The sequence below is a fragment of the Peromyscus californicus genome, unplaced genomic scaffold (assembly GCF_007827085.1).
Source record: "Peromyscus californicus insignis strain IS unplaced genomic scaffold, ASM782708v3 Scaffold_9__1_contigs__length_137607984, whole genome shotgun sequence".
Taxonomy (NCBI): domain Eukaryota; kingdom Metazoa; phylum Chordata; class Mammalia; order Rodentia; family Cricetidae; genus Peromyscus; species Peromyscus californicus.
Window position 1 is genome coordinate 16,157,001 of NW_026294617.1, and position 18,379 is coordinate 16,175,379.

At 43.0% G+C, this 18,379-nt stretch overlaps 1 protein-coding gene across 1 annotated transcript in view; it reads right to left on the reverse strand.

Moving 5' to 3' along the window:
* Positions 1–10,144: 10,144 nt before the first annotated feature.
* The window catches only part of LOC128105289 (pyroglutamylated RF-amide peptide receptor), a 49,448-nt gene continuing 41,213 nt past the window's right edge, over positions 10,145–18,379 (reverse strand). Inside the window, exons 4-6 of the mRNA XM_052730297.1 lie at positions 15,014–15,249; positions 13,341–13,438; positions 10,145–12,786 (exon numbers count right to left, since the gene is read on the reverse strand). Of these exons, the coding sequence (XP_052586257.1) occupies positions 12,380–12,786; positions 13,341–13,438; positions 15,014–15,249 (741 nt within the window). The 3' untranslated portion in view covers positions 10,145–12,379. The remainder of the gene's footprint in view (positions 12,787–13,340; positions 13,439–15,013; positions 15,250–18,379) is intronic.

An 18,379-nucleotide genomic window follows, 5' to 3' on the forward strand; every position in this document is an offset into this window, starting at 1 on the left:
AAATTCCAGCACTCAGGAGGCAGAGGCAGGTGGATCTCCATGAGTTGGAAGCCAGCCCTGGTCTACAGAGTGAGTTCCAGGACAGCCAGGACTATACAGTGAACTCCTGTATCAAAGAAACAAACAGAAGAACCACTAAAGTAAAACCTTTGATTTGCTGGGAAATTGATGTTGGTCAGCTGAGACTGAAGAATCAGCTGTGAGATTCCTAATGATATTCTCTTATACTCATAGACCGGACTCTAGCATAATCGTCAGCAGAGAGGCTTCATTCAGCAACTGGTGGGAGCAGATGCAGAGACCCACCCACAGCCAAACATTATGTGGCACTCAGGGAATCCTGCAGAAGAGGGGGAGGAAGGACTGTAGGAGCCAGAGGGGTCAAAGACCACTACAAGAACATGGCCCATAGAATCAACTGAGCAGGGTTCATAAGGGCTCACAGAGACTGAATCGACAATCAGGGAGCCTGTATGGGTCTGAACTAGGTCTTCTGTATATATGTTATGGTTGTGTAGCTTGGTGTTTTTGTGGGACTCCTAACAATGGGCGTAGGGGCCGCCTCTGAGTCTTTTGCCTGATTTTGGGACCCTTCCCTCCTAAGGGTTGCCTTGTCTAGCCTTGATATGAGGGTCATGTGCCTAGGTTATGATGCCATGTTTGGTTGACATCCCTGGGAGGCCTGCCCTTTTCTGAAGGGAAACGGAGGAGGAGTGGATCTGGGGGAGAGGGGAAATGTGGAGGGAGGGGGGACTAGGAAGAGAGGAGGGAGGGAAAACTGCAGTTGGTATGTAACATGTGAGAGAAGAATTAAAAAAAAGAGAGACTAGCATCATTGAGGATCATAAATGTGGGAGTGTTTCCTCAGGGTCAGCTCACACAAGCTGTGGGCCATAAGGGGCCAAGGCTGCATCTCATGTCATCACTGAACTTGGTAATGTATAAGAGTTACCCAGATGGCATGAAGTGGGTATGGAGAGCAGCTGAGGCTTGGCACCAGATAATAGGGTTAGAGTTCCTGGAGAGAGCCCAGGAAAAGCAATTGGTGAAGGTTCAGCTTAGTTGCAATAGAAAACTCCAACATTTTGGAGATGCCCGTACCATGGGATGACTGCCAAGGACAGTCTGAACCTAAGAGACAAGCTGTGTGTACTGCCAATGGTGGAGCCAGAGAAGTGGCCCAGAGGATCATGCCCAGGGGATCACGAGTGGGTCCCAGACATCAAGGACTGAACTGTTGGGCTTTGGTTTTTCTTTGATCTGATTATTACTGTGTCCTGGTTCTTCCCTCTTGGAGTAAGAAAGTATTTAACTCATTTTTTAAAATTTTACAGGAACTGACAGCTATGAGACCTTAGGTGTTTTATAGAAACTTTGGAAATTTAGAGCAATTTTGATTTTTGTTTTGTTTTGTTTTTGTTTTTTTCGAGACAGGGTTTCTCTGTGTAGCTTTGCGCCTTTCCTGGAACTCACTTTGTAGACCAGGCTGGCCTCGAACTCACAGAGATCTGCCTGGCTCTGCCTCCCAAGTGCTGGGATTAAAGGCGTGCGCCACCACTGCCCGGCGCAATTTTGATATTTTAGAGAGACATGGACTTTTAGGGAGAGTGGCTATTTAGAGAGGCTTGGAAGTTTGAGAGAGACTTTGGGTATCTTAAAGAGAATGAATTTTGAAAGTGTGTGAAGTATTTTTAAAGACAGAGGGACTTAGAATTGGAATGTTTTCAATTATGGTATAAATTAATATGAGGTCTTGGGGATGAGCAATAAGGAAAGGTGATGATTAAATAGTAATGTATCTGTGTGTCAAGTTGACAAGGGATCAGTTGTTCTGGTTAGTTTTTTGTCAGTTTGACACAAGCTGGAGTCATTTGAGAAGAGGGAAACTTAACTGAGAAAATGTCCCCCAAAATTGGCCCATGGGCAAGCCTGTAGGGCATTTTCTTGATTAATAATTAATATGGGAGGGCTCAGCTCATTGTGGGTGGTGCCACCCCTGGGCATGTGGTCCTGGGTGATATAAGGAAGCAGCCTGAGCAAGCCACAGGGGCCAAACCAGTCAAACCCCTGCCGTGGGTTCCTGCCCTGACTTCCTTCAGTGATGGAGTATGACCTAAGAGTTGTAAGATGAAATAAAGCCATTTCTCCCCAAGTTGCTTTTGGTTGTGGTATTCTCTCACAGCATCAGAAACTTTGACTGAGGCAGAAACTTTAGAGACTGTGCAAATATACTGAGATTAGGTAACTTATTTTTTTTTAAACAAACTGGGTTATTCAGGAATTAAAAATTCGTTGAAATTTTTCTTTAAATGAAAAACTATAAACACAACATACCCAAATCTGTGGTATACAGCAAAAGCTGTATATTTATATATAACAATAAATGCCTACATTAAGAAATAGAAATGTTTTAAATAACTTAAAGTTAATAAATAATTTATTTAATTAAAGAGTTTATTAAATAAATAAAGTCAGAAATGCAGTATCCTGTGATGTGGAAATCAAGTCTGAGCCACAGGCTGGAACAAGACTCATGTGTTGCTTGGGAGGAGGATGAACGATGTAAGGTGTTTAAAGGGGTCCATGTGTAAGAAGCACCAGTGGGAAGTTTGCTGACAGCTGGACCTAGTACTTAGGGACAGGAGGAGCTGGACCAAGGGAAGGAACAACCTCAGCTGGCTCCCTATGACTCCCTATGACTGAAGGGCTAGCCTCACAGAGATGATCACAGTAAGTGAAATACCACCAGTTCTTCTGTCATTGGAAGGCACCAGCCCACGTACCCAGAGAATTTGTAAAAGGGACAAATTCGATTTCATGGAGGGAAAAGTTTGTCCCTCAAATGGCCACAGAGTAAGTATAGAAAAAGTAAACCATGTAGAATCCAAATGGAAAAATGAACATAGACATAAACTTTATGAATTACACAAAAATTCACAAAAATATTTTTCATTATATGAATGGAAAATTTGTAAAGTTTATAGAGGAAGATCCACATAGTCTGTGTCCTCAAAAAAGGTGCTGACTAGATGGCCCAGCAAGTAAAAAGGTACCTGCCGCCAAACCTAACAATTTGAGTTCGATTCCCGAGACCTAAGGGGTGAAAGGTAAGACCTGAACTCTCACAAGTTGTATTCTGACTTACAAAACTAAATAAATATGTAATTTAAAAAAGATGTATTATCCTTATTTTATGTGTGAGTGCTTTGCCTGTATGTATGTATGTGTACCATGTGCATGCCACAGAGGCCAGAAGAAGGGGTCTGATCCTCTGGAACTGGAGTTATGGATGGCTGTGAGGTTTCATGTGAGTGCTGGGAATTGAACCTGGGTCCTCTGGAAGAGCATCCAGTGCTCTTAAGCACTGAGCCGTCTCTCCAGCCCCAGATATGTCACTTTTGAAAGGGGGCTTCAGATACAGAAGCACACAGGAGACCCTCTGTGGAGATGAGAGATCTGTTGCCACAAGCCACTAAGTTGTGGGTGCTGAAGCAAGGCCTGGAGCAGATGTCTTCCCTGGTGTCTCCACAGGAAGCAAGGCCCCAGGGACTCCCCAGTTCCAGAAAGCTGGACTTCAGAGCAGAGCAGTGAGCCAACAAACTCCTGGGGTACTAAGCCACTCAATTTGCAGTACTTTGGGGGGGTACTCTTAAGGAAATAACACACCACAGCTGACTCCTGAAGGCCACCTAAAGAGGCAGGAGTGGACACAAGACCTTCATAGGTCGAAGTCACTGCAGAGTGGTTACTCATGACTTGGACTGGCAGCTCTAGCTTCAGCTGCCAGCCTCCTGGGACCAGTGGGATAATGAGGAGAAGGACGAGCAAGAAGCAGCTCTTGTGTAGGTAGTCCCTGACCCTTTCCTCCCTGGAACCCAGAAAGCCCAAAGCTGCACACTCCTTCCTTCTCATCTTTTCTAGTCCCCACTCTGAGCTATGCCCAATTTAGAACAGCCAAGATGATGTCTCTTTTAAGAGCAGAGGAGAAAATGCTTGAGGAAGCACAGGTATGGGGTGGAGGTGGGGGCAGGTTGCCGTCTGGTCATAGTGTGTGATGGTTAATTTCTAACTTGATTGGATTATGAAATGTGTAGGCATTAGTGAAGCACACCTTTTTTATTTTTGTTTTTTGTCTTCCGAGACGGGGTTTCCCTGTGTAGCTCTGGCTGTCCTGGAACTCGCTCTGTAGCCCACAGTGGCCTCAAACTCACAGAGTTCTGCCTCCCGAGTGCCGGATTAAAGGTGTGCGCCACCACCGCCCGGCTGAAGCTCACCTTTGAGTGTGTCTGAGAGTGTTTCCAGAGAGAGCTAACGGGATGAGACCCACCCTCAGTGTCGTCAGCACAAGTTGAACGTTTTCAGTCCTAGACTAAAAAAGAGGAAAAGAGGAAATCGGCCAAAGTGCTGCTGGTCCCCCTTCCCTGCTTCCTGCGCAGAACCGTGGGCCACGCTGCTCCCATCACTACGCCAACCCCGACTGTGGTACACTGAGTTCTTCAAAAGTGTGAGCTAAAATAGACCCCTCTTAGGTGTTCAGTCACTGCGATGGGAAAGGTGATTAATAATACATGGTGATTCGTCTCTGTTCACAGAGTCCAAGATAGCTCTTTAAGACCTTTAGGGTCAAACGGGCACACTCTTCTCCCCAGAAAGGGACATGACAAGGGACAAGGAGGAGTCTCCTGTTCAATCCAGACAGAGTCCCTGATCACTGCATAGCTGCCTTTCTCAATAAATCTACTCCCAGCCAATGGTCAGCCCAGTGTTCCAGATTCCATTAAGGTGACATGATATAGCTGTCTAAGACAGTGTTTCAGGACTGAGCTGATAGCGGACTAAGATAAGGAACAAAATGTTTTGGAGTTCCTCACTCAGCCCCTGCCTCTGACAATGACCCGCTCTTCCACAGTCATCTTTTTACTGGCTGTCAAATCCTTGCTGGACACTTGGAAGGCTCTAAGCCAAGACTGGGCTGTTCCCTGGGAAGGAAATTACAGAGCAGTTTCCTCTGTAACAGCATAAAGCAGTGGTTCTCAACCTTCCTAATGCTGAGACCCTTTAATACAGTTCCTTATGTTGTGGTGACCCCTAACCATAAAATTATCTTCATTGCTACTTTATAACTGTAATTTTGTCACTGTTATGAATTGTAATGTAAATATTTTTGGAGATAGAGGATTGGAAAAGGAGTCATGACCCACAGGTTGAGAACCACTGGTGTGAAGTATAGTTGTCTCTATTGCTACTCTCTGTACTTGGAAGTGTTGGGTTGCGGTCCCTGTGGGAGGCACTTGTCTCCCCCCCCCCCCCCCCCACACACACACACTCATGCTGCTGACAGCACATTCTCTGACTTGAGGCTCCCAGGACGCCAGGGCCTCCTCCTCTTCCTCTTCTCAGCTGGAGGATTTCCAGGGCTCTAATGAGCCCAGGATTTGGTACCAAGGCCTTCAGTTACTAGATGACAAGGTACCGGCTCCCTTTGCTGCTCCCCCAGATGTTTGTTTCCTATCTCCATAAAGACTTCCCCCTTAATCCCTCTACTTAGAGTTCCCAAGTGTGACTCATGGCCTACAAGATGCAAAATCTTTTGGTAAGAAAATCATCGCAGAGGAGGGTGGGAGCTGCCGAGAGCAGGGCCAGGGCTTGACGTCTGATTCTGCTTAGGCCGTACACAGCTCCTTTCTGCAACGGACACCCAAACAGGTGAGCAGAGGTCTGTCCCAGGTTCTCAGAATTCCCTTAGGGTACCCAGACTGACCAAAAATTCAGCTCCAAGGAATTTTGTAAAGAAATAGGTCAAGAGAAAAGGTCAGAGGTCAGGAATGTCCAAGGCAATATTACTTTTTAAAAAGACAATGAAGACAGTAAGGAACCAAGCTGTTGATTATACAATCTCATAATAAATTATTGGTCTGGGAATAAAAAGCTGGTATAAATGTCTGCTCAGTGACATGGACAGATGTCATGATATTCAGTGAAGTGAATAAGAAGAACAAAACAAACATGTCAGCTCAATAAAATATTTGTTTCATAGACACAGTGAACTGGCATCAGACAGGCTAATTCTCCAGTCTGTCGTGTGTGGGCCATTCCTAGCCAGGCTTGCTGCTTGCCAACCAGGGAAGATGGCTGATAATCACAAAAATGTCAGAGAACTCCCCATACTTGAGTAACAAACTTTACTGGTAGAGGAGGGTGGCCTTGTATCAGGATGGGTGGGGTCAGCTGTGGAGCATTCTCCTCTCTAAAGAGACCTACTGTGCAGAATTCTCCAGGTGCCTAGCTCACATCCAAATAGAGCAAACCCACTCTGTGCTTCCTAGAATACAAGTGGTTGTCACCCAAAGTATTCGGACAGGGCTAAGAAGCCACTGAGCCTTCTCTGCAGAGTTCTCCAGGGAACCCTGGGGACTTCTGTTGAGCTGAAGATAAAGTTTGGTGTGGAGTGTTGAGCAACAGTGTAGTCCACATCTGTCCTCTTTACTTGGTTCCCCAGGCATGGCTGGACTAAATGCTGCTGACACCTCAGGAGCATCCTGCTTCTCAGGTCTGGCCACCATGCATGCCACTGTATCTGAAAACAGGTAAAGTATGACACATTGAGGCGCCATTTGCCAATCTGTCTCACTTTCTTGCCTGGGAACTGGTTGACTTTATCAGACACACTCTGTGGACTAGGCAGCCCTCACCCCAGCACCCAGTCCACTGATACCCAAACATGAGTCATCTCAGCTCATTCACTTCAGTGAGGTCTATTTATTCCATAAACTTCATAAGGAGTCAAGCTGGCACAAAGATCATTACATTCCAATGAAAGCACATCTGGCTCCCCTACCAGACGTCATCAGTGTGTAAGCATGGCACTACTCTCATGATCTGATGACAAGAACTTAAGGATAGAGACAGCAATATTACTTATATTTCCACCAGAAGTCAACAAAGGGATTTGTTCTCTAGTATTTATTAAGTTCTCTAGTATTTATTTATTATTAATGTGTGTGTGTGTGTGTGTGTGTGTGTGTGTGTGTGTGTGTGTGTGTAAGCACCTGTGTGAGTTTGTTTGTCCTCCCCACACTGGAGTTATAGACACTTGTCAGCTGACCAATGTGGGTGCTGGGAGCTAAACCTGGGTCATCTGCTAGAGTGGTAAAGTGCTCTCAACTGCTGAGCCATCTCTCCAGCCCCAGATTCTCTAGTTTTGAAATGCAAATCTCCACTTCTATCTGTGTCCATGCTTTTACCTGCTTCCAATTTTGTTAAGATAGTGCTTTTAAAATTCAATTCTAAGTCCTGGAAATGTGTTATCTCCCAGGTTCTTTTCGCTCACTAGCATCAATTTTCTTCTTCCTTCTCTACAAACTGTCTTCTTAAAGTGTACCAAATTCTTGAAATGGTGCATTGACCACGTAGATAGATTCCCAAGTTTTGCCTCACACTGAACTGGACCTTTGTCTTTGCCAGTTTCGTTTAAAGATTTTTGGTTTCCTTTCTTCCTTCCTTCCTTCCTTCCTTCCTTCCTTCCTTCCTTCCTTCCTTCCTTCCTTCCTCCCTCCCTCCCTCCCTCCCTCCCTCCCTCCCTCCCTCCCTTCCTTCCTTCCCCTTCGTCCTTCCCTCCCTCTCTCCCTCCCTCTCTTCCTTCTTTTTCCCCCTTTCTTTTTGTTTTCATAGGAGGAGTGCTGGAAAGATAGCTCAGCACCTAGAGTACATGCTGCTCTTCCAGAGAATCCATGTTCAGTTTCCAGTATCCACATCAAGCATTTCGAAACTGCCTGTAACCCTAGCTCCAGGGCATCCTTTGCACTCTTCTGACTCCTGTGGGAAACTCTACTCATGTGCACAAAGGTGTATTTTTTTTGAAGAGTTTTTATCTAGTATTTGAAAAATTTATTATATTTTATGTGTATTAGTGTTTGTCTGCATGCATGTATGTGCACCATGTGTGTCTTGTGTCTGTGGAGACCAGATAGAGTGTTATTTATTGGGTCCTCTGGAGCTGGAGTTACAAGCAGTTGTAAGCTTCCAACTGGGTGTTGGGAACTGAACTCAGGTCCTCTGCAAGAGCAGCAAGTGCTCTCAACTACTGAGGCACCTCTCCAGCTACCTTATTATTTTTAATTATATAATTATAATGTGTGTGTGTGTGTGTGTGTGTGTTTGTGTGTGTGTGTATGTGAGGTCATGTGCCTGTAAAGACCAGAAGAGGATGTCAGATATCCTAGAGCTGGTTTATACATGGTTGTAAGCTGCCTGATGTGGGTGCTGTAAACTGAACTCTGATCACCTTCAAGAGCAGTAAGTGTTCTTAACTGCTGAGCCGTCTCTCTACCCCACCCCATCTAACTTCTTCAGAGAGGAAAGTGTTCATATGCACCAGGTGGGATGGTCAAGAGTGAGCATTAACACTTTCATTGTCTCTAATCGGTTACACCAGAATGGCTAGTTGTTCTATAGATAGTGACTGTATCCATATTTCCAGTAGACACCACCTATGAGATCCTCCAGTTGTTCCCAGATGTTGCTGAAGGAAACGGTTCTTACTGCTATGGTTTTCTCTATGCACACCCCATGGCTTCCTGTGTTGTCTTTATGATTACACATTCACCATTAAAATTCAGTTTTGGTATCAAGAAACTTATTGTGATTCCTCATTTACTCTGGATGCCCTCCCTTCTTCATTATTGCTGTGGCTTTGTACGTTTGTCATTGTTTGATTACCAATCTAGTGGGAGAAATACACACACACACACACACACACACACCTCCAGCCATTTTGATTAAGGAATCCTTGCACAATCACTTTTCTCCTGAGCCGATCCCTTTTGCTGGAGTTTCAAGAACAACCGTGCGCTCGCTCTGCTTGCTTCCTGCAGAGAAGAAATGTACTGCTGGCTTTTCAGATGGATGGTCCTTTGCCTTGGAGTCTTTTCTAAACAATTGTTTGTGTTAACTAATTAAAGTTTCAATTTTTAAAGTCCTCTTTTGTGTAAAATTTCCCACTTTAACATCACTTTGCAAATGTAGAGGAGGCCCAGGATTGTGGCACAGTGACCAGAAACTGCCGGAGTCAGATCAACGACTGGTTTCCTCCTGTCCTTTCAGAAGGACAGTATTCAAATAGGTTTATTTTTAAAAACTCTTCCTTACATCATTATTTCTAACCTTTTCTTCTGTGAAGTCATCATAGCCCGGGTTTGGAATATAAGAATTATGCCAAGTAAGAGGAAAACATGCCTCATGCCTGATATCTGAGTTGATAGAGATATGTTGAAGTATAAAACTTATGGATTCATCTGATTTTTTTTTGTTTTTTTGAGACAGGGTTTCTCTCTGTAGTTTTGGTACCTTTCCTGGATCTTGCTCTGTAGACCAGGCTGGCCTCGAACTCACAGAGATCTGCCTGGCTCTGCCTCCCGAGTGCTGGGATTAAAGGCATGTGCCACTGCCACCCTGATTATTTTTATAACTGAGTTTTCTATGTTATTTCACTGGCCAGTCGGCTTAAAGGCAGTCAGTCAGTATTAATCTGGTTTAGAGAGGAAAGTGTCCTCAATTTGGGAAGGGAGAGAAGGTGTCTGTCTGACACACTGCAGGAGCTTCAAAAATAGTGGATGCTCACACCTTAGACTCAGGGAACATTGCATAAGAGAGAGCAGAATGAGAGTGAGAGTCAGAGGATCAGGGAGTTTGCTGTGAAACTGTGTCTCCTAGTAATTTAAGGAGCTTTTCTAAGAAGTCTCACCAACATGGTTTCCCAAACATGATTCCCAATCATGAGCTGAACAAGGACAGCACCAATGGACATGGCAGAATGGGTGGGGAGAGCCCATGAAGTCTCAACCCTACACAAAGAACTACGGGTAACTGAAGAAAGATGGAAGTGGGAGAGGTGGTCCTCCCCAAGGACGAGAACGCAAACTGGTTACCTAGTGCCAAACATTCAGCCCCAAAACCATGCGTACAAGTAGCATCATGCAGACTGAGCAGGTTATACTTAGCAATATATGTATGTACATAAACATACAGTGACAACTAGTGACAAAAGAGGCCATGGATTTGATGGAGAGTGGGAAGGGGTATATGGGAGGTCTTGGAGGGAGGGAAGGGAAGGGAGAAATGTTGTAACTATATTATAATCTAAAAAGTAAAATTAAAAATAGTAAGTTGAACAAATGATAGTATCCCATTGTCCTTTTTAAACATACTTTGTAAAACCCCCAAATGCTACACCTGAAAAGCAGTAGCCCTTCCCTCTGTTTTCACTCCCAGCTGTAACTTCTCGCCATTTTATTTAGAGTCTGCCTTTCTTACAGGCAATGAAGTTAAGTGGCTACATGCTAAACTTTGGGCAATAAAACAAAATTGTTGGAAGATTAGTTTTGTGAATTTGGAACGCAAAATTAGCTCCTAATGGAATGTTAAATAAAGGAATTTTATAGGCTTGGCAGTAGTAACGATCAAGTTAAAAGTTAGAAAGAATGACTCAGTGGTCAAGAGTACTGGCTGCTCTTCCAGAGGACCCAGGTGCTATTCCCAGCACCCAGGTGACAGTTCTTTCTCCAGCAGCCACATGGCAGCTCCTGTCTGTACTCCAGTTTCAGGGGATCTGATGCCCTCTTCTGGCTTCCATGGACACCAGACATGCACGTGGTACACAGACATGCGGGCAACAACTCCCCCGCCACACACACACACACCCATCACACATAACCATCAATGCTCCTTGAAAACATAGACCACGTTGATGTAACGTTGTCCCTTTGGTCCCTCTTCTGTTGGGAGCCATGAGGGCTGGTTTTCTACTTTGACTTTATCATTTATTTATGGATAAGTACATAAGGATGCAACTTTTCACTGTCATATCTGAAGTCACATGAATATTGAGCTGTTAGGTGAAGCTAACGAAAATCAGCACATAGGTCCGTTTTTAAGGATCTGTCAGGTAGTGATCGCTGTCTTACTACAGTATAACTAGACAAGAAAGGTGACAGTTTGCAAAGTGACCCATACAAAACAATGTTTTCCTTTCTTCACTTGGCTGATTTTCCCATGTCATGCGGTTTGTCTTTATTATTCTACACCCTGCTTCACCTCTCTCCTTTTCAATAGTGTCTCATTGACACACGTGAAATAAAATGCCTGTAGCTAAGAGAACCCAAGATGTTTGTGCTCTTTGGCTTCCAAATCTTAAAGCTTAGGTCATAAAATATCCCGAGTTCTTCAGATGGAAAATGAGTGCTTGAAAACCGGAGGCAGAGGAAACATCTAGACAGCGAGGCTGTGGTGGGGCTTTGAGTATCTTCTCTATTGGGAAGGCAACAGTGTTTACAGTGGCAGCCGGATTCTTGACACACGGGACACAGGAGTGGGGGAGGGGCTGAGCTAGTGGGGAGCTCTGTTCTTCCTGACCAACCGCTTGGAGGTCAGCCTTGGACGTAGCAATATTTCACAGGCTTGGAGTTGCCTCAGTCCTTCTTCATTAGTGAACTGATGAGAAAGTCCCTCTTAATACATAACAAAAAGTCCTTCATCTCACGAGTGAGAGAGAATGAAGTACCCAAAAGAGAGAAATATCTGATCTGAGCTGTCTGTCTGTCTGTCTATCTAATGAAGTAACGAGGCTACTCAGCCTTTCTTTTGATGAGAAAAACCAGTTACAAAACAGTCACGAGAGGAGAGTGAGGCAGAGCTGGAATAAGTCTCAGAAAGGAAAGCAGAGAAGCAAAATGGAGATAGAGAGAGGAGGGGTGGGACCAGGACTAGGAGGTCCTTAGGATGCAAAGTGCCTTCCTTTCTGGTCAGTTTGCCTCATGACTGTTCCACGAGTGAGCGAGGGGGGTGACCCTCCATTCACGCAGCAACAAATAGAGACTTCAGAAGATGAGGTGACTTGTCATCACAGAGACAGAAGCTTAAAGGATGTGGCATTTGTATTTTAAGTTTTATTAGTTGTCATTTGCCTGATTCTTCGTCGTCTTTGCCTTTATTATTATGGCACAAATGTCAGTTGCAAAGTTTGTTACCGTAACTTCAACAGTATGCTATAAATTACATTATGGTGTTCAGCTCTTTAATATGCAAAGATGATGATACAATTTAATAATTTCCATCCAGTTTTGCAATACACGGAAAGTCACATTGCATTGACTACATGGACAAAAACTGCTGCCAAAACCATTGCTTTATGTATGATGTCTTGAATAAATCTGCTTTAATTTACAAAGCTGTTTTAATATTTTTCAAAGTTATAGTTTCATGTATTATGTCAGTTTAAGTGGAAAACATGCCTTGTTTCCCTTCTTGTCATCATTTAAAAATAGTCTTTGACCTTTGCTCAAAATAACTTTCCATACAAATGATATTAATTATGAAGATACCATTACAATTCATGTCCACTGCCTAAAGTTGAATTTTCAGAAAGTTCAGAACTAAAGAAAGCAAGCTGTCGCTTGAGATGCCTTTTCTCTTCTGGCTGCTCACACACTTTGACTCCAAAGGTGGCGTCGCTGAATGCATCTCCCTTGGTTTCCTCTACTGGACACTGTTGTCGCGATAACTTGGCTCTCTTCTGCGTCATTGAAATTCCTGAATTTCTGTGCTTCCGTGCTGGAGAGAAGGTTTCCTTTATTAGACAATAACAAACTGCAGACAAAAAATTCTTTTTGAAGTTTTCATTCATAAATGCATACACAATGGGATTACAGATGGAGTTGAAAAACCCAATTGTTTGTGCTACAGCAAAAACCATCTTGATTGTGACATCATCATATTCTTTTTCAAAATTACCTGAAATAGAATAATACTTTAGAACATGGATTGACTTTATTAAGAAAATTAAAAGCTATCATCTGACTTTGTCAGAGACAAAAGGCATGCAAATTTCTGAAGCCCACTGTGGGAGAGGAATCTGATTATCTGGGAACAAATGACTTTTGTAATGAACATTCTTACATACACAGGCTGGCGTCCAGCATGTGTGACTGGGCTCACAGTACTTTCACTAAAGAATTCAAGTGTCATGCAAACTAGAAGCTGGAGTTACCCTTCAAATACTCACTTGTGAGTTGAGGTTGTAAAAAGAGATGATTCATGAGATGCAACATCACTCCCTTTAGGAGTAACATAAGAATCTGGAAACTTTTCTTTATTGTCTGCAACTACTGAAGCACACTTCCTAAAGTGTCCTTGTCACATAATCACCCGCCACACAGGGAGCTAGTGCTCTTTTACCAGGCTTGGCATTTAATGAAGCCAGTGAAAAGCACCAGTTTTACAGTCATTCCTGTGCATTCTAGCAGGAAGGGACCAGAAGTCATCGGGTGAGGATGCTAAGTACTCACTGTATTCAACCATCATGTGAACAACATGGAAAGGTGCCCAGCACGCAGCAAAGAGAGCCACCACTGTCACCATCATAATGACAGCCCGCTTCTTCTTCCTAGACCCACAAGAAGGGATTGTGTTGGTTCACTTTGCTGTGGAAAATGTGTTCAAACAGCAACACTGAAATAGAAGTTGAGCGTAGGCCACTCACACATAACTGCAGGTAGACTATCTCCTTTTCCTGCTCTCCTCGCCCTTGTCTTCACAGTCTTTATGTAATAGACATGCTCATGATGTGTGCTCATTGTGGGTCTGGCATTCTACTAGGTTACTGACATGGATTATACCATTGACATTCAAAGAAATCGATGGGCCAGTGCAGAAGCTGAGGCCCACCGAAGGTTCCTGATTTGTAGTCAGATGGCTGGTAACTGATGTACTTTGGGTTTGGATTTAGGAGTCTAAGTCAGCAAGTGAACTTTGATTCATCGTGTATTGAAAATCATTCTCATCTTTGATAGCAAAACATCAATATTTACAAAATACAGTAAGGATCAAATTAAAATTCTGGTTTACCTGGCATTCAAACTCATTTCTTATAAGTAGATTTATATCTGCACTAGAACTATGCCTTTGCTTTATATATATATATATATATATATATATATATATTTTTTTTTTTTTTTTGGTTTTTCGAGACAGGGTTTCTCTGTGTAGCTTTGCGCCTCTCCTGGAACTCACTTGGTAACCCAGGCTGGCCTCGAACTCACAGAGATCCGCCTGGCTCTGCCTCCCGAGTGCTGGGATTAAAGGCGTCGTGCGCCACCACCGCCCGGCCTTGCTTTATATTTTAAAAGTTCATGCTTGGCACCTCTCCTTTCAACTCCAGAATCCCTTTCTTCTGAGGAAAGGGTATAATAAAAATATTCCCGAGGTGATGAAGTCTTGGGATCTTCCTATATTCGGAGAGGCCTGTCTTTATACAACTGGCACTAGAGGGCGCTGCACACCGTGATTTAACTACATCCCTCAAATCTCCGAGACTCATTTTCATTTGAGTGGTCATTCAGTACAGCTATAAAGTCAGTCTTATGTGTTATGTAGGAAGCATCATAGTGTTTTAAAATGGATACTAATGAATAAGGTAAGAAAATAGCTTTTATGTTGAAATCAAATTTCAGCAATAACCATTTAACGTAAGTAATATGCTGTGGTTTAAAACATTTTTATACATGCCATCTCATGTATGTTAACACCATCTTTGATGAAGTAATGACAGAGGGCATTATACAACCTTGTACTTATGAGGAAATGGAGGAGGGGGGGCAAAAATGCAGATCTATGTCACATGGCCAGCAAGGTGACAGAGAGCTGCCCCCCCCCCCCACCAGAGATCCCTGACACCAGTTCATAGCTCTTTCTGCAAATCATATTTATATACAGATGAAAATGTAACCATGCTTCAAATTCTCTTCTTGCTCACTCCCAACTTTGCTTTTGATTTAAGAACTAATGATTTTGATCTATCTTTCTGCCACACATTAAATGGCACAGTTTCAAGGGTTTAAATACGCTCAACTTAGATTACTTTGCCTAAATTACCCAGGAGTTCTGGCATCCTTGTCAACTGTCCTTTCTAGAACAACTAATGAAAACTTTTAAACAGAGATGAGCATTTAATCAGACAGACCTGGCTATTTTGGACATTTCTTTCCCATGGATAGCTTGCAGCACTGAGCTGTCTCCAACTCTCTTCTTGATCCAGAGTTCGTAGCCGATCTTACCGTAGAGGACCAGCATCAGCACCAGGGGCAGGAGGAAGAGGATGACAAGAATGAAGGTGGTGTAGATTTTCTGGTGCGCGGGGCTGGCCCATTCTTCCAAGCAGCAGACGTGTTCTTTCTCATATAGGAAGTCGTACTTAATCTTTACAGTGAGAACAATTCAGTTGAAAGAACCAACAGTCAGCATTAGAAGCAGTCAAGTGTTATTGCAGAACATCATTGTAAAGACTTTTATTTATTTATTTATTATTTATTTATACACCGATGTTATTGTAACTGTGAATTACTGCTTCATTGCTATTTTGTAGTAAAATATAGTTTTCCCACTAACCTGCTTAGGTTTTAGAGAATTTCGTGCTTTTAGATTTGAAATGGAATTGAGGTCTGTGCATGTTTCTTTCATTTCTTGCCTTTCTCAACTTTTATCTCTGCTTCTCATGCTTTTCAGTGAGCTAAAAGAGCACACATACCACACAGTCTATGGAGAATACCATATGCTGTCTGTTGTCTGCTTTGATATTAATTAAACTAATACATTTTTGCTTTCTCACTTGTTGAAGAAACAGACTTGGAGAGTCACCAGATTTCCTTAAAGTAAGAGATGCTAAAATAGGCATTAAGAAGGCAAATGGTAACTTTTAAATTAAGGCAAATAGAAAATGGGACTCAAACTACTGCCAACCTAAAATAATTGAACTGATTTACTCAAACTATTTCCTGCCGACTCATCTTTAAGTTCAAACACTATTAACAACAGGAAGTGGTGTGGCTCATTTCCAGACTGAACTGAACCCTTCAAGTATATTCAGAAGCCACATCTCTGGGTAGCAGAAATGGAAATGTGAGAATTTATCAGGAATGCTGTCCTCTAGGCCTGCTGGATCTGTTCAGCTCAATGCTTAGGTTTTGGACATAGTTTTGCTTCTGTTTATTTGCTTGTGTGCAAGTTTCATCACAATCTTCAGGAGCAACTGAAAACCAAGAAAAGTCAAGTTCTGGTCTGGTCTATTATTGACAAACAAAACTAGGAATGATATAAACCATTGGAAAACGATTTCAAGATCTGAACTTCCCATGAATAGAGGTAAAAACACAACCTACTCTGACACCATAGAAGCAGCCTCTACAATGACCACAGTCATGGAGCAGCAAAGCCTAAATCTCCCCGCTTATCGCTGATGGGTTCACACAGCTCTAGGGAGAAGCAGGTTTCTAGGTGTACTCTAATTCAGATATTCTGTCTTCTACCTCTGTGTGTGTGCTACTTTCCCAGCCTCGTAGTCTCCATTTCTAAACATACATTTCTCTAAAATTTTACTGTTTAAGATAGCACTCGGGGTTGAGAAGAGATTTTGGGTCTGTTTTCACCATCACCCCCATCCTAATTTATGAATCACATCTATCTCCAACACAAGTCTTACTATGAGTACCAAGGAAAGAGACAATTTATTACTGACACTAGCGAAGCCTCCCCCCCCCCCCCCTTTTAGGTGTCACCGAGGAGAGCCCTTCTGCTTTTCCCAGTGTTAAGTATATTTGTATCTAGTGTAAGGTCTAATAGGAGGGGAAAATTGTATTTTGACAAATACTGGGAGGGGACATCCTCGGTTATCATTTCATATGTGGTAACAGAGAATAAAGTTGCTCCCTGCTCTCACACAGTTCAGTTTACTCAATACTCAAGTCATAATCAAATACCAGACTATTTTTAAAATCTACTTTTACTGTGTGTCTCATTTGATATGCTTGCTGAGGGATGCGGCATGCTTAGTAAAATTCCTTATTTGCCTTTCTGTTTTAAAAAGTAGACTAGAATATATCATTCTATATCTTTGTTAGGGGCTTTGTGAGCAATGCCCTGTTGTCTTTGAGGATTGGTGTCTGTGTTAGACTACAAAAGATGTTCAAGTTGACACCAACAGACTGGCTGGGCCAAATGAACACTCTGCTTCCTTACTGTGAATCCTCACACATGGCTGAACCCACCAAACAAAGGCAGGAGAAGGAGAGAGCTAGGATAAGATGCTCTCTAAGAGTGTTTCCTACTCAAATTTCAATTTCCTACTTCAAATTCCAATGAAGATGAGGCAGACAATAAAGGCCTTATGAAGGAGAATCAACTAATCGATTACATTTTTTGCATGAGTTAACAATAAAAGAAAACACAGAGAAGGGAGGGGAAATAATAGATCAGCACTTCTCAATCTGTGGGTTGCAAACCCCAATAGGGCCACATATCAGATATTTATATTATGATTCATAACAGTAGCAAAATTACAGTTATGAAATAGCAATGTAAATAATTTTATGGATAGAGTCATCACAGCATGAGGAACTATATTAAAGGGTTGTAGCATTAGGAAGATTGAGAACCTCTGGAATAGATAGTTATGGATGGACAGGAGGATCAGATGGGTAGTGGGAGGGGAGAGGGGGATGAGGGAAGGAATATGGGAGGGATGGGAAAATTAAAGGCTACTTGAGGAATTGTATGGAAACAATATAGCAGAAGTTTCTTAAATTATGTATGTATATGAAGGTGATCTAAATGAAATCATCAGATAACAGGGGAGAAAGCCCCACCTGGACACCTCTCATCACCAAATGAACCCTCTAGTACCAGGAAAGGGGTTGCATCTAATTGAGCTGCTGGCCAAAGGAGTGCCAGGGGACCTCTCAGATAACTCAGGCTGTTGCAAAGGCTGTAGGGCTCTCTCCACAAATTGACAGCAAGGCTGTATTGCTGCAAACAACACACACACAATTCATTGAACATGGAGAAGTTGAGCTGGTGCCTGCCTAGAGCCTTCAGCCCTACTGGCTAGTGCTCTTGGTACCAGAAGGTACTCTTCACACTGCCAGAGGAGAAACAGAAACTCCAACCCATCCACAAACTCTTTGATCTACAATGGTGTCCTGCCTGCAGGGTAAACTAGTGCAATGGTGGCATAAAGCTGTGGGAGTAACCAACCAACGTCTGCTTTGACTTAAGGTCCACTCCACGAGATAGAATCCAAAATGATGCCACTTGAGTGACCAAGAACCTGAGACCAGATAGCCCAGGGACCTAAGGGAATGCGAAATGCTACTGTTCTACAAAAGAACACAGCAATAAAATGATTCTTAATGATATCCTTTTATTCTCATAGATCAGTCCCTTGCTCAGCCACCATCAGAGAAGTTTTCTTCTGCAACAGATGGGAACAAATGCAGAAATCCCAGCCAGACATTACATAGAGAGTGGGAGGCCTAGGAAAACTTAGCCCCAAATG